Here is a 12222-nt window from a genome sequence, read left to right as displayed (position 1 = left end):
TCTCTATCGTCTCACCCTGTTTCCCACTCGTTAGAAGGTACAATGCGTTCAAGAATGAATGACTCCCAGGTTCTGGACAACCTGACAAGTATGTCCTGAAATGGACTCAAATTTCGACACACTTTGGATGACTGACTGATTCGTGTCCTTGCATACTGCGACAATAGTATGTTGCGAGCTTGTCGGGAGTGCATACCTGGTTGACTGCATGCCTTTGTATCACTATCACGGCTGCTAAACGATGCTCGACAGGCAACTTGGACTTTCTTGAGTCGCAGCTTCCCGACGCGCTTCCTGTTGCGATCATACTCTCGCAACAGTGGCGTACTCTCGAGTGCGCATCCAAGTACAGGTGGTCATCGTTTCATTGGCCATCCGCGCTACTGTCTGAATCATACGTGGAATGTGGCCCGAACAAACTTCATGGATGGAGAGAACAGAACGATCTTCCATCCCCTAGGAGCAACTTGGCAAGGATTCCGACCTGCCTTTACAAGCTATGCTTGATAACCAACTTCAGCAGTGCATGACGACACTGTTTTTAATGTTACCCAGACGAATCCCGGCTTGAAGGCTTTTTGCGCTGAGCCTCACTCTCGCTCCAACTGCGGATCATGCGTTGCATCGCAAGGCCTGAATAACATCACATTCAACTTGACAGGCATAGCAAGTTCTCACCCCCATGTAGACAACTCAGATTCGAGCGGATAACCATTTTAAAACGCCGATGCGGTGTTACTAGTCATGGACGAGGACACACTTTCTCAGGGAGCACAACAGTTGGATCGGGATGTCACCGAAACGACCGGGCCATCACCAGGTTTATTGCGGGAGCAAAACAGGCGGTACGTGACCCTCACACTTTGTGTGTGCGCTATCATCTTGCATAGATTCCACGCTGAGAATTCTATCGACTCGACCAGACCGCGCTAAACGGAGCGAAAGCTATGTGTCGACTGTCCTTGACCGTCATGTTTGGTGATCGCATATCGGCGCTTGCGAGCAGACCTCAAATACCCCCCTCCAGTGAGCAGACCAGAACAACGAAAACATGTCTAATCCTCATAGACCCAACACTCCTAGACCCAGTCGTGTCCTGGTTGCATGCAGTAATTGCCGTCGCAGCAAAGTCAAGGTGAAGTCGACTGGGCTTACTGCAGTGTCATCTTATCATATCGTCAGTGCATGACTTTGTCTCAAGATGCGCCGTGCTCTCGTTGTGTGAGCAACAACTGGAAATGCGAGTATCTGCCCATGGCTTCCACTCCCGAGAGCGTCACCCATGCATCGGATAGTAGTCGACCCTTGAATCAACCACGCCATCCCCGTCACCCTGGTGCCGCAGAGGGCCCCTCGGGCTATGTCGCAGACCAACAAGTGCAACTCGTCGACCCGTACGCCGGTCACGGCCCTGGCCCTTCTGGTAACTTCCCCGCCAGTCACGCATATCAAGGAAGTGTGCCAATGCAACAGCCCTATAATCCCGCACCCTACAACTACCAACAACCACCTGTAGGTCAACCTTCGGCATATTCGGACTATCCGCAACAGTTCATGTATCCGTGCGTCTGTTGCTGTTCATAAAAGTATTCTGCTTATAGGAAGTTGTAGATGCAGCTGTCCGTACAACTTGCCCTGTGCTTGTGGGAGGAGAAGATAAAGCACTGGCATGCGTGTTGTATAGTTAGATCTACGGTCACGTGATCGTTCCTTGTTTCGTAGCTTTCACCAAGTCATCCGTGATGACGAAAGATAATTAAATTATATGCTTAGAGCGATGGGAATCGACTGAGAAAGCAAGTATACTGGTATACTTATTTGGACTCTAGAGATGCTGATCTAACGGAGGATGTTGAGCCGGAAGATTATCGTCGACAGGACGGGAAACTGGGGAGCGACCCGCACAAAAATGCGGCATTATCTATGATCTTATTGAGGGAATCAAGGAAAATGAACACAAAATGGATTCCGTTGTGGAGAGGAAGCAACAGAGTGTGAAACGAGCGGAAGTGGCGTCGATGATCTCGACCCCAATCAACATTAAATGTACACAAAATGAAGGTACAGAAAATAACTGTGCTTATCCTTGTTTAGCTGCCTCCATTTCCTCTTGTTTTCGTTGCCACCTCTGAAGCTTCAAATGGGCACGCGATAGCCCAGATGAGGTGAAGTGATGCAGTAACTCCTCCCTGATATTCGCCATATGAACGACAGCGAGTTTGGCCGCGTCACTGACACAGTCATGGTCAGGCTTCGCAACGCGGGGGAGGAGATACTGTGCCACGTTAACAGCACTCCATCTGTCTATCTCGAGCTCAAGACGATGCACAGCCGCCCATTCAAGCTCCTCGCAAGTATTCGGCCTAACCAAGAAGCGATGAATTTGACCGGCAGTAATTTGCTCGCGAGTGAAGACTCTCCCGCAATCTACGGGCCACGGAACATCCGCGAACCGAAGGAGAGGGGCAGGCGGACGACGCTCGACAAAAAGGTCCCAACGGTGACGATACTCTTCGTATTTTCCGACTGGGGTCTGGGCGTAAACGAGGTGATGATACATTTCAGCATCTTCCAAGATGTCTTCTGCAATGCGTTGAAGTCGCAACCAGGTCCGGGTAATGTGAGAAATTGGTTTGAGAAGCGAGCGGGTAGGCTGAACAGTGAATGGCACGGCAGAAGCCGCGGTTCCAACAGCCCTGGCGTCACGAAGGCGTCGAAACTGGAGTCTACGATGAACATCTGGGTGATGCATCACATCAGCCATTATTGGGCGCCGATAAGAGAGTCGAATGTCGCTCAATTCATGGAACATGAAGGCTGAGTCTTTGATATTCGGCACATCTCTCGTCCCCTCCCAACTCGCTCCCTGGGCCGTGATGGTTGGTGGCACAGGGGCACCTGATCCTTCGCCATTAGCTTCGGTCTGGGATACGTCAGAAGACGACGACGACGAGTCTTCTCCATCTGAAACCGGAGAGGGAGAAGGAGAAGAGCTCCTCTCTGTCCTCACAAATCGTTGCAAGGCGGAGATCAGAGGTTTGGGCTTGTAGGGCTTGCTGAAGGAACTGCGGTTCTTGCGGTCAGGCTTGGGTTGGCCAAGCGGGGCGGAAAGGAGGTGGAGGACGTTGTTGACGAGCATAAGTGTCTTGCTGATTGTTGTTCGAGTTACTCGTTGGACGGTTCACAGGCTTTTATAGGCCTGCAGCGCTACGCTTGGACTGTGCGCATTGTTGTTGATCCCTCTACGCTTTGTTGACGTGAGGCGCGTCAACCATTGTCCTCCCTAATGTCTTCGCCAAGAGACTAGTACTTCGAGCGGTTGAGTACTAGTAATACGATGATCGTGAGCATTATGCAGAGGTACTCACCAGAATATCTTTAGCCCATGAGAGTAACCTGAATCAGAAACCACCATCCACCGCTAGTCAAACCCATTCCACAATCTAGGTTTCAAGTCAACGAGAAGTGGGTAGAGCGAACGGTCTGGTGTAGCCGCGTCGTTGGCTGGAACCAAGTGATATCGTGGCAGTGCAAAGGAAGCTTTTTCTTGACACCTACCACTCCAACCTTCCTCCCTCCTCCCTTCATCTTGTAACCTTTAGTCGTGAACTCAACAGCGTTCATCCACCCGCTGCAACCACTAATAACCACAACCGACCACATTCATTCGACTTTTCTTGAATTCACGACGACGATGACACTTCCTCACCTATTGCTTGGACTGCTTGTCTCCGTACCACTTTCTTACGCCGCGAACTACCAGTGGCCCTCACCGCTTTACGATGCTTTAGAGGAGTTTCTCTACGAAGGCACTCGGCCAGACGGCTCAAGCATGTCAGATCTTGTCCGTTCTTGCAAGTTACGAGGAGGGACCAATACCACCATCGCAGCTGAATGGGTCCGCTTTGTCTACCACGACACGGCCACACACAACATTGCTGACGGCTCAGGCGGCCTCGACGGGTCCATATTCTTCGAGATCAGCAGGGAAGAGGTTGGTCTTTCTGTTATTATGTCGCTCTTACCCGTTTTACCGATATGTTAGAACGTCGGGTCTGGCATGAAGAACACAGTCAGCGACTTTTCTTCCTTCCCCAGCAAATACATCAGTCGTGCGTTGGGCCAGTCTCTTCCTTTTATTGTTATTCATGGTAGCAGGTGCGGATATCATTGCGTTGGGAACAGTATTCGCTGTTGCTGCCTGTGGTGGCCCTCCGATGCCCATTCGCGGTGGGCGTATCGATGCCAACATTGCCGGACCATTTGGAGTGCCCAATGCTACTGATTCTGTGGAGCTACTGACTAGTACCTTCGCCAAGCAGGGGTTCAATGTGTCTGAGATGATACAGCTCACTGCTTGTGGACACACACTTGGCGGTGTTCGCTACCCTGACTTTCCTGACGTTGTCGCCGCCGGCGCTAACACTGCGGATACCGTCGTTGCTCTCTTCGACCAAACTCAGGAATTCGATCACAACATGTGGGTGTCTTGCCTGATTATGTGAGGGGAATAACGTTCTCTTTTTTTTAGTGTAACGGAATATCTCGATGGGACTACGCGGGATCCGTTGATTGTCCTCAATCAAACTATGGCATCCGACCTACGCGTTTTTGCCGCCGACGGGAATGCTACCATGAGGAGGTTGGTCCTACCTTCTTTCTAATCATCTCTACATACCCACCCGCTTTTAGCATGTCGACCGCCGACACTTTCTCCAAGACTTGCACTTCCATCTTCGATAAGATGCTCAACACCGTCCCGTCCTCAGTGACCTTGACGGATTATATCGACCTGCAACCTGTCAAAATATCGAACCCCCAATTGACTATTGGTGAATCCAGCCTCGAATTCCAGGTTGCTGTCCGGTTACAACTTGCGTCCAACACCACAACCGTTAGTATGTACTGGTGCGACCGTTATGGCGAAAACGCAGACTGCAAGGGCGACCTGAAGCGTTACGCTGCCTCGGGTAGCTCGTATAATCCTGCCTCGACCGTCAGCTCTGCTATGGGTGTCACTCTCAAAAAATTCCAGTTTGTTGTGCCGATCGCTCAGAACCAAGGCATCTCGAAGTTTTGGTTCAACATCAATCATGGCAACGGCACAACTAGTATTGCGGACAACAATGGTGCTTACTATCCAGTTGATCAGGACCAAGTTTTGTGGGTACCTTCGATGAGCAGAACCAAGGGTGTTCTTGCAGGCCAGGATGGATGGTATCTCGTTGCTGCTGTTAGTTTGCATGTTCCATTCCCACCTGTTGTGTAGCACTAACCCGTTTTTCCCAGGTCAAAAGCGGTAGCAACCCTCAACGTGTCTACATTGATTGTTTCGGGCGTGCTACAGCCAACTACATTGCCGTCAATGCCACCTACGACCTCGCGCGGAACAACAGCATCCCCTCAAAATTCGGTTATGATATGTATTCGACCACGACCACGGACGAGTTTGGCGCGACAATGCAGTTTGATCTCATCAGTCTCGCAGCGAACGGTACCAAGTTTGTCGACACATATCGCCAAGCCGGGCTTCTGTCTGCTTCACTACCCGCGGCTGCAACGGTCAACTCAACCAAATCTGGCTCGGTTGGTGGGTCAAAGGGACAAAGTGGCGCCTGGAGGACGAGTGTGGGTGCGGCATCATGGGTTGCGATGTTAGCTTCGATTAGCATCTATCTATTCATCTAGACTCTGGACAATCTTCGCTATTTATACCACGACTCGACTAATACTCACAGAAAGACGATGTACATCATGGACTTAGCATATGAAAAGCACGCAACAAATCAACTCTGATTCGCTTGCTAATCCTCTACTTACCATCATCAGGGCTTTATGGGTAACGCTTTCAAACAGTCTCTAAGCGCTTGGTCATCATATTGGAGTCTGGCATATAAGACCTATTTTTAAGGCCAGTGCATCGTCATCTCCAGACTATTTTAAGCCGCTAGCGCTCATCTCGCACTGTCATCAGCAATGGCCAACATTCCCTTCTGCACCTCGACCGTGTCGGTTAAGATATACGACGTCATCTCCGACCACAACAAGGTCATCGCTTCTGCTGCGTCGTTCTTCAAGCCCGTCCTCCCCGGCCACGAGACGCTCACGTGCCCCGTCTTTGCCTTCCTTGTCGAGAATGAGACGACCAAGAGACGCGTCATGTTCGATCTGGGCCCGAGAAAAGACCTCGAAAACGCGGTTCCGTCGTTTGCTGCTGCTATCCAAGCCGGCCACGCCGCGCTGCCGGTCGACAAAGACATCACAAAGCAGCTTGTCGAGGACGGGGTGCCGCTCGAGAGCATCAGTGCTATCATTTGGAGGTCAGTTGCAGTCTGGATCTCGGTGGAATGCCATTGACCTTTTTCCAGCCACGCTCATGCCGACCATACGGGCGACATGACCCTCTTCCCACCTAGCGTTAACCTGGTCATCAGCTCCGAGATGTCGTTGGAGACCTACAAGACCCGTCAGTACAGTCATTTGCTGCCCAGTGATCTCATGTGCGTGCTACTGCTAAAGCGCAATTTGCTCTCTAATGTAATCCAGAGGACACCCACTCGTGCTCATAGACTTCAAGAAAACGGATCTGCGAATTGGTGGTTTCAGAGCATTTGACTATTTTGACGATGGCAGCTTTTACCTGCTAGATGTTCCTGGAGTGCGACGTTTATAATTACTCTGACTCTCCCGAGCTGACCAAACATTATCTCTAGCACCAAGCGGGACATATTTGCGGTCTGGCTAGAACGACGCCGACTTCGTTCATTCTGCTCGGCGCTGACGCTTGCCACCATGCTGGTGTTCTCCGGCCAACTGAAGCTCTACACAAGCATTTTCCTTGCCCTGGGGCTATTTTGAGTGCCACGCGTTCCTCAGTGTCGCACACCCACTTCCCCACAAGTGGCTCAAGTACCGAATTCAATTTAGCGGCGCGCAATGAGCCTCTCCTTACAGTAGCCACCGATGGCTACTTCGAGGATGTGCCGGAAGCAGAAGACTCTGTCAAAAAGCTTTCAGAAAGTTTTGATGCCAATCCAGATGTGTTTGTTGTTCTGGCACACGACGAATCCCTCCTGTCGGTGGTTGGGCCACTCCCAACGCTGCTTAATGACTGGCAGGCTCGCGATCTAAAACGTCAATCATTGTGGAAGTTCCTGGACGAGAAAAATCCGGCGTTCAGGTTCAATGTCAAAGGATGAGTGTGCAGTGAAGTGAATGGCTATTAAATACTGTCTACACACCGAGTCCATTGTGCATCTCCACCTCGTTCCCCTGGTATTGGAAGAATATTTAATCTTGAGCAGCCTGTTTTGCCTCTGCTGCGTCACCCATACCGCCTCTCGCTACTGCCTCAAGTTTCATGCCGAGGCCGATACCCTCGGGTTCTGGTGAAGCCAATGTTTGCGGTGGCTGTACGCTTGCACTGTCTGCGGCCTGGACCCACTCCATTTCAATCTCAACGTCAACCAATGAGCTTCCCAGACCAATCGGGAAGTCCATTTGCTTGCGCTTGAGTGTGAACTTGGTTGGGGACGGTGCGTTTATGTCGGTTGATGATGAAGGATGGGGTTGATTCATGTGGAAGGTTGGTACAAACCACGCCCAACCGATGAAGATCTACCAGAAGATTTATAAAGGTAGAAGGCAATTCAGATCATGAAACTCACTTGACCCATGTAGATTTTGATTCGAACCTCCCTTCCTGCATCAAGAACGATGCCGGGACCGCTGATGCTTTCAGTAGCATCGTGGATCGAGTTGACCTCCGACGCAGGGACATCAACTTCAAGATCGCCAGTTTTGGGCTGCGTATTCTCCTGCACTGCCTGCCGAACGTTGACCCAACCGCTTTCTGACAAAGGTAGTAATGTGTACGACCACATCTTGCCTTCCTAAATCAAGTTGGGTCAACAAGTCGGTCGAGTGAAGACGTTGTTACCAACCTCAGTCGCAATCTTCTCTACGTCTTCATCTTCAAGGACTCCCATCCTAGCGAAACTTCGCACCATCTTCTCTTTATCCCACCTCCCCCGCTCGTCGAATACCTCTGCCAACGCCTCTCCGTCTACTTTGGCCTGCGAATGCTTATTGGGCCTTCCCATATGACCGCCAGGTTCCCTTGTGTGTTGCTCCCATCGTTCTAATAATTCTACAAAAGAGTCGTCGTATCGGGCGAGTGACACCCACATGAGTCGTCCGCCTGCTTGCGCCGAGCCGGTCTTTCCTCGACCAGTGCGATCTAAGAGCGCTGATGCAGCGCGAACGAGATTGATTCGCAGCGCGCCAGCTTCCCGCATTCTGACCGTAATTCTTGTTAAACGTACTTTGGGTTGTGTTTGGATCGGAGGATTAGCCCAGAGGTGGGATGGAGCGGCATGGGCAAGAAGGAGGGCCCAGTAGTGTAACCAGCGTCGTTGGCTGGGAATGCTGACGCCTTGTTTTGCCTTCTCATTGGCACCGGCAGGTTTCATGCGTCGGGAGGTATGAAGATCCAGCACAGCAGTCAATGCATCGGTCAAATTCGTCGTGGATATAGGGTCCTGACTCTCGACTGCGGCTGGGGTCGGGGGAAGTGAGGCATCTTCTAAATGCTCAACACTCTTCATGACGTCGTTAGCACGGACTTTTGCCCATTCGGATGCTTCTGTTTCGTGCTTGGGACTCGGGGGTCTTTCGGTCGAGAGTAGATATGTGCAGGCCATCGTGCCGGACCTCCCCTTTCCAGCTGCTCGCTTCTCAGCAACGTATCGATTCTCTAACGGAACGACGTACCTTTACAATGCAGGACGACAACTCTCTCTGGAGCACCATCCAGCCACTCTGAAATTTCTCGGGCAACAAGGGGCATGATGGCCAATGGAGGCGCGCTGATGATGCCCTTAATTGAATCGGGAAAAAAGCAGAGCCAGAGAAACATACTGATGGTCTGGAAATGGATAGCGACTAACACGACCATCGAAGAACTCCTTTTCGTATGAATTCTCGCGTATGGGACAAAAGTTGAAAACCCAGAAGTTCTTGCCATGCCGGTGCTCCAGGAAGCGCCTCGCATCGTCGCGATTGTTGCGGTAAAAGCTTTCAAAGCCTTCAGCGGGGTAACCCATAATGATTATGCGTGGTGTGAGGTAAACTAGGTCGAGTTCGAGGTTGAGGTTGGGGTCTTTGTACCGAGCCTTATTTCCCGAGACGATGCGGCGTATCCAATCGACCATGGTTGGTGAAGGGACTTGGAGCAAGTTGTGGTTGTCGATGTCATCGTTCTCAAGTGTGACATAACACACCCAATATGGTTGGTTTCCTGGGGTAATATTCAAGGGTGGGTTGTAGTGGCGTATATACAGATACATTACAGTTAGTGCCAAAATATGCGTATGTGAATATGTGGTAGCGTATATGATTGGTCAGCGACCCCCAAGTCTCCAAGTCCGTTGAACAGTTTCTCGGACGCTCGATTGGGTGAAAGGCAGCAGCGCAGGAATCCATGCACTTGCTAGCAGCGCAACGTGGTGAGTCCCAAATGGTGTTGGTGTTGCGCGCTTGGCGGCAACATCGAGGATCGTCGAGAGACTCCCGACAAGGAAAAAGAGTGGGAAAAGGCTGTTATCGAGTGGTCAGTCGGGATTGATGCGAGGCGTTGAAAGCGCACAATTGAAACAATACGAGCAAGTATATGGTTGAGGCATGTGAAGGCACAACAGCAATATGAGAAATTCCTGGCCGTCAAAAGTTAGGTTTCAGAGCATCAGTGCAACTGACCAAGACATACGAGAAGGGGCAGGCGGTAGAGCGTTTTCTCGATAACTTAGGCGAAAGGTCCCGCCATCGTCGATGTCCTCCTCTTCGTCTCTTTTGATTGCTTCTATCGTGACATCCAACTCTGAATCCCCATGCCCGATGTCGCTCGTTGGTGCACTTGACCCCTCGCCCACCAAGTCCAGATTGACATGCGGAGGAGGCTTGCCCGTCAAGTCCGGCATGGGTGCAAATGTCGGAAAGCTTGACGAAGCCATTGAGTTGCGCGGCTCCGCTTCACCTCCCTCTTCCCTTCTGCCTTTGAAACTCGATCTATCACGACGGATTTTCCGTGGTAGATCGTTATTGTCCCTGTTTGCGCGCTCGATATGGGCTAAAATGCGCCGAACTCGGGCCAAAGAGATGATAGCGAGGTAAGAGAAAGGGATGCTGACAGTAAGAGGAAGTGCCAGTCCAACGAGACGAATCCAGATAGGCTTAGTCGCGTTACAGTACATGTCGTCGATGCCCGCGGGCTGAATAGCGTCGTACGTGAAGACCAATGTCAAGTGGATGCAAGACATGAGCGTTGGATAGATAACGACGGGAATGATATACATGGGTCGCCATTTGAAAGCGCTGAAATGAAGTGAGTTCGGAAACAAGTGAAGATCGACTACTTGAACTCACTTTCCTAGGTTGCCCCATTTTTTCGGCTTGAGGACATGTAATGTCGTGGCCACAAAGAACGAACTGTAGAGCCCAATAAGCACGTAGGCCGCAATGTGCATTATGATGGTTTGAGCAATGCAGAAGGCTTTAGGCATCTGGGAGGGGTCCATACGCCAGAAAATGCCTAGAAAGGTCAGTCGGCTTCGATGGTAGGAGGTCAGTCCACTAACCCAAACAGAACATGCCCTCCATGACAGACAGCGAGACGCAAATGCTGTAGGAGGCCCATGGCACACCAAGTTGTTTGCCAACTGCCGTTACTCCAACCCAAGAAACTAAAGTTCCTGATAGAAGAAGAGTGAGCTTCTTTTGTGGGTCCACAGATAGTGAAATACCAGATAGACAAGCAGCAAACCAGACCAACTTGAGCGCATACGGCAGCATGGTAAACGCTCCTGGCGAGCAAGGCCAGGCAGCGAGCGCCGGGGACGTGCAAGTGGGATGAAAGAAAGCAGCGCGGCTCGCACATCATAAATATGGTTTCGACAGGTCCATGCGATCACTTATTCATATCAAAACGTGTTTTTTTTGAACACCGGAAAGTGACTCACAAATCAGACTTTCTCGGAGCTGCTTCAGGCAAGCTTCAGGGAAGGATTGCTGGTGCGTGCGTGCGTGTAGCCAGTTGCGTATGTGGCTCTCTTCTTCTCCAGTTCTTGCCTGAATGAGGAGTCAGAGTGATGAAATTTTATATATATTTGTTTACCCGCAAGCGGTTGCCTTGTCATCCTTGCGAACGGCATGTCCCGGGGCACGGATCACACGAGCAAGAAATCCGATAAAAATTGCAAGGCAAGTAATGCAAGTCCCAGAGCGGAGGAGAATAATATCGTATTACTATTCGTATGCACGATAGGTTGATTGGGCGGACAGCCTCCACAGGAGTTTTCTGAGAGATACAGAGTCGAAAAGCACGTGCTGCTCCTTGACTGTCACGTTTGTGACACGATCTCCCTCCTTGTTTGTTCCTTCGCAAAGATTGCGATCTCAGCTAGCTTGCGTTCTAAAGGAATAATTATACCAACGAACTATGGCCACAGCGACGCTGTCTCAACCCGCAGCCGACAGCCACCACTTTAGTCTGCCAACCGACAAATACCGAGGTGCCGTTGTCGAGGTACGGAAGTTCGGGCCTCAAGCGACTGGTATTCAATTCCTTTTTAGGATCTGCAGCTTTCCCCGGCATTCACTGTGCACTCAAGCGATACCATTTTCCGAGCTATCGAATCTGCTTATGAGCGCGATTTCTCGCATATCCCGTGTGTTGCTCGTCCCGCCTTGCTTTCCCAGCCCTAAGCAAGACAAAGTGTACTGGATCGGCACCGCAAACCACTAGGCTATATCGATGTTGCTACGCTGAAAACGCAATGGGAAGCAGGCAAAGCTGACGCTGTCGGTCCTTCGTTTTTTTCCTCCACTGAATAATCTCATCTAACACGCAGGGGGACAAAGTTAACAAGTACATGACGCGCTTTACCCGCACTTCTGAGCAACCCTACACGGTCATCACACCACTGACGCCACTCAACGAGCTCGAAACATTTTTGAAACACAACATATTCGCTATCGGTGAGTCTTGGTGGTTCATCCAAGCTAGCATCAACTTGGACTTTTCCAGTGACTGACCCTAGTCGGAAATTTGTTGTTGCATTAGCCACACCACAGGATCTCCAGTCATTTGTGACAAGACATGGCTTTGGGCTTTGATACTATTTTCGGGGCAATTGTAAACCATTTAGACCGCATATTGTATTCGTA

At 50.7% G+C, this 12222-nt stretch overlaps 3 protein-coding genes across 3 annotated transcripts; 1 reads left to right on the top strand and 2 right to left on the bottom strand.

Moving 5' to 3' along the window:
* Window positions 1–2080: 2080 nt before the first annotated feature.
* Window positions 2081–3139, bottom strand: MIND_01364600 (uncharacterized protein; the record flags this gene model as incomplete). Its single annotated transcript, XM_037370071.1, has 1 exon — window positions 2081–3139. One exon carries the CDS (start codon window positions 3137–3139, stop codon window positions 2081–2083), a length of 1059 nt encoding a protein of 352 aa, XP_037213627.1.
* Window positions 3140–7290: 4151 nt separating this feature from the next.
* On the bottom strand, window positions 7291–9347 carry MIND_01364400 (Phosphatases II; the record flags this gene model as incomplete). The annotated part of the gene is made up of 5 exons (XM_037370070.1): window positions 7291–7617; window positions 7668–7892; window positions 7944–8725; window positions 8773–8867; window positions 8920–9347. 5 exons carry the CDS (start codon window positions 9345–9347, stop codon window positions 7291–7293), a joined length of 1857 nt encoding a protein of 618 aa, XP_037213626.1.
* Window positions 9348–11494: 2147 nt separating this feature from the next.
* Window positions 11495–12171, top strand: MIND_01364300 (CBS domain-containing protein; the record flags this gene model as incomplete). Its single annotated transcript, XM_037370069.1, has 5 exons — window positions 11495–11581; window positions 11629–11723; window positions 11772–11856; window positions 11907–12033; window positions 12083–12171. 5 exons carry the CDS (start codon window positions 11495–11497, stop codon window positions 12169–12171), a joined length of 483 nt encoding a protein of 160 aa, XP_037213625.1.
* Between the last annotated feature and the right edge of the window lie 51 nt (window positions 12172–12222).

The sequence above is a fragment of the Mycena indigotica genome (genome assembly GCF_014461135.1).
Source record: "Mycena indigotica strain 171206Taipei chromosome Unknown Mind.scaff0016, whole genome shotgun sequence".
NCBI classification, from domain to species: domain Eukaryota; kingdom Fungi; phylum Basidiomycota; class Agaricomycetes; order Agaricales; family Mycenaceae; genus Mycena; species Mycena indigotica.
Note: the sequence above shows the minus strand (reverse complement) of the source record. Positions and strands in the feature narration are given on the sequence as shown.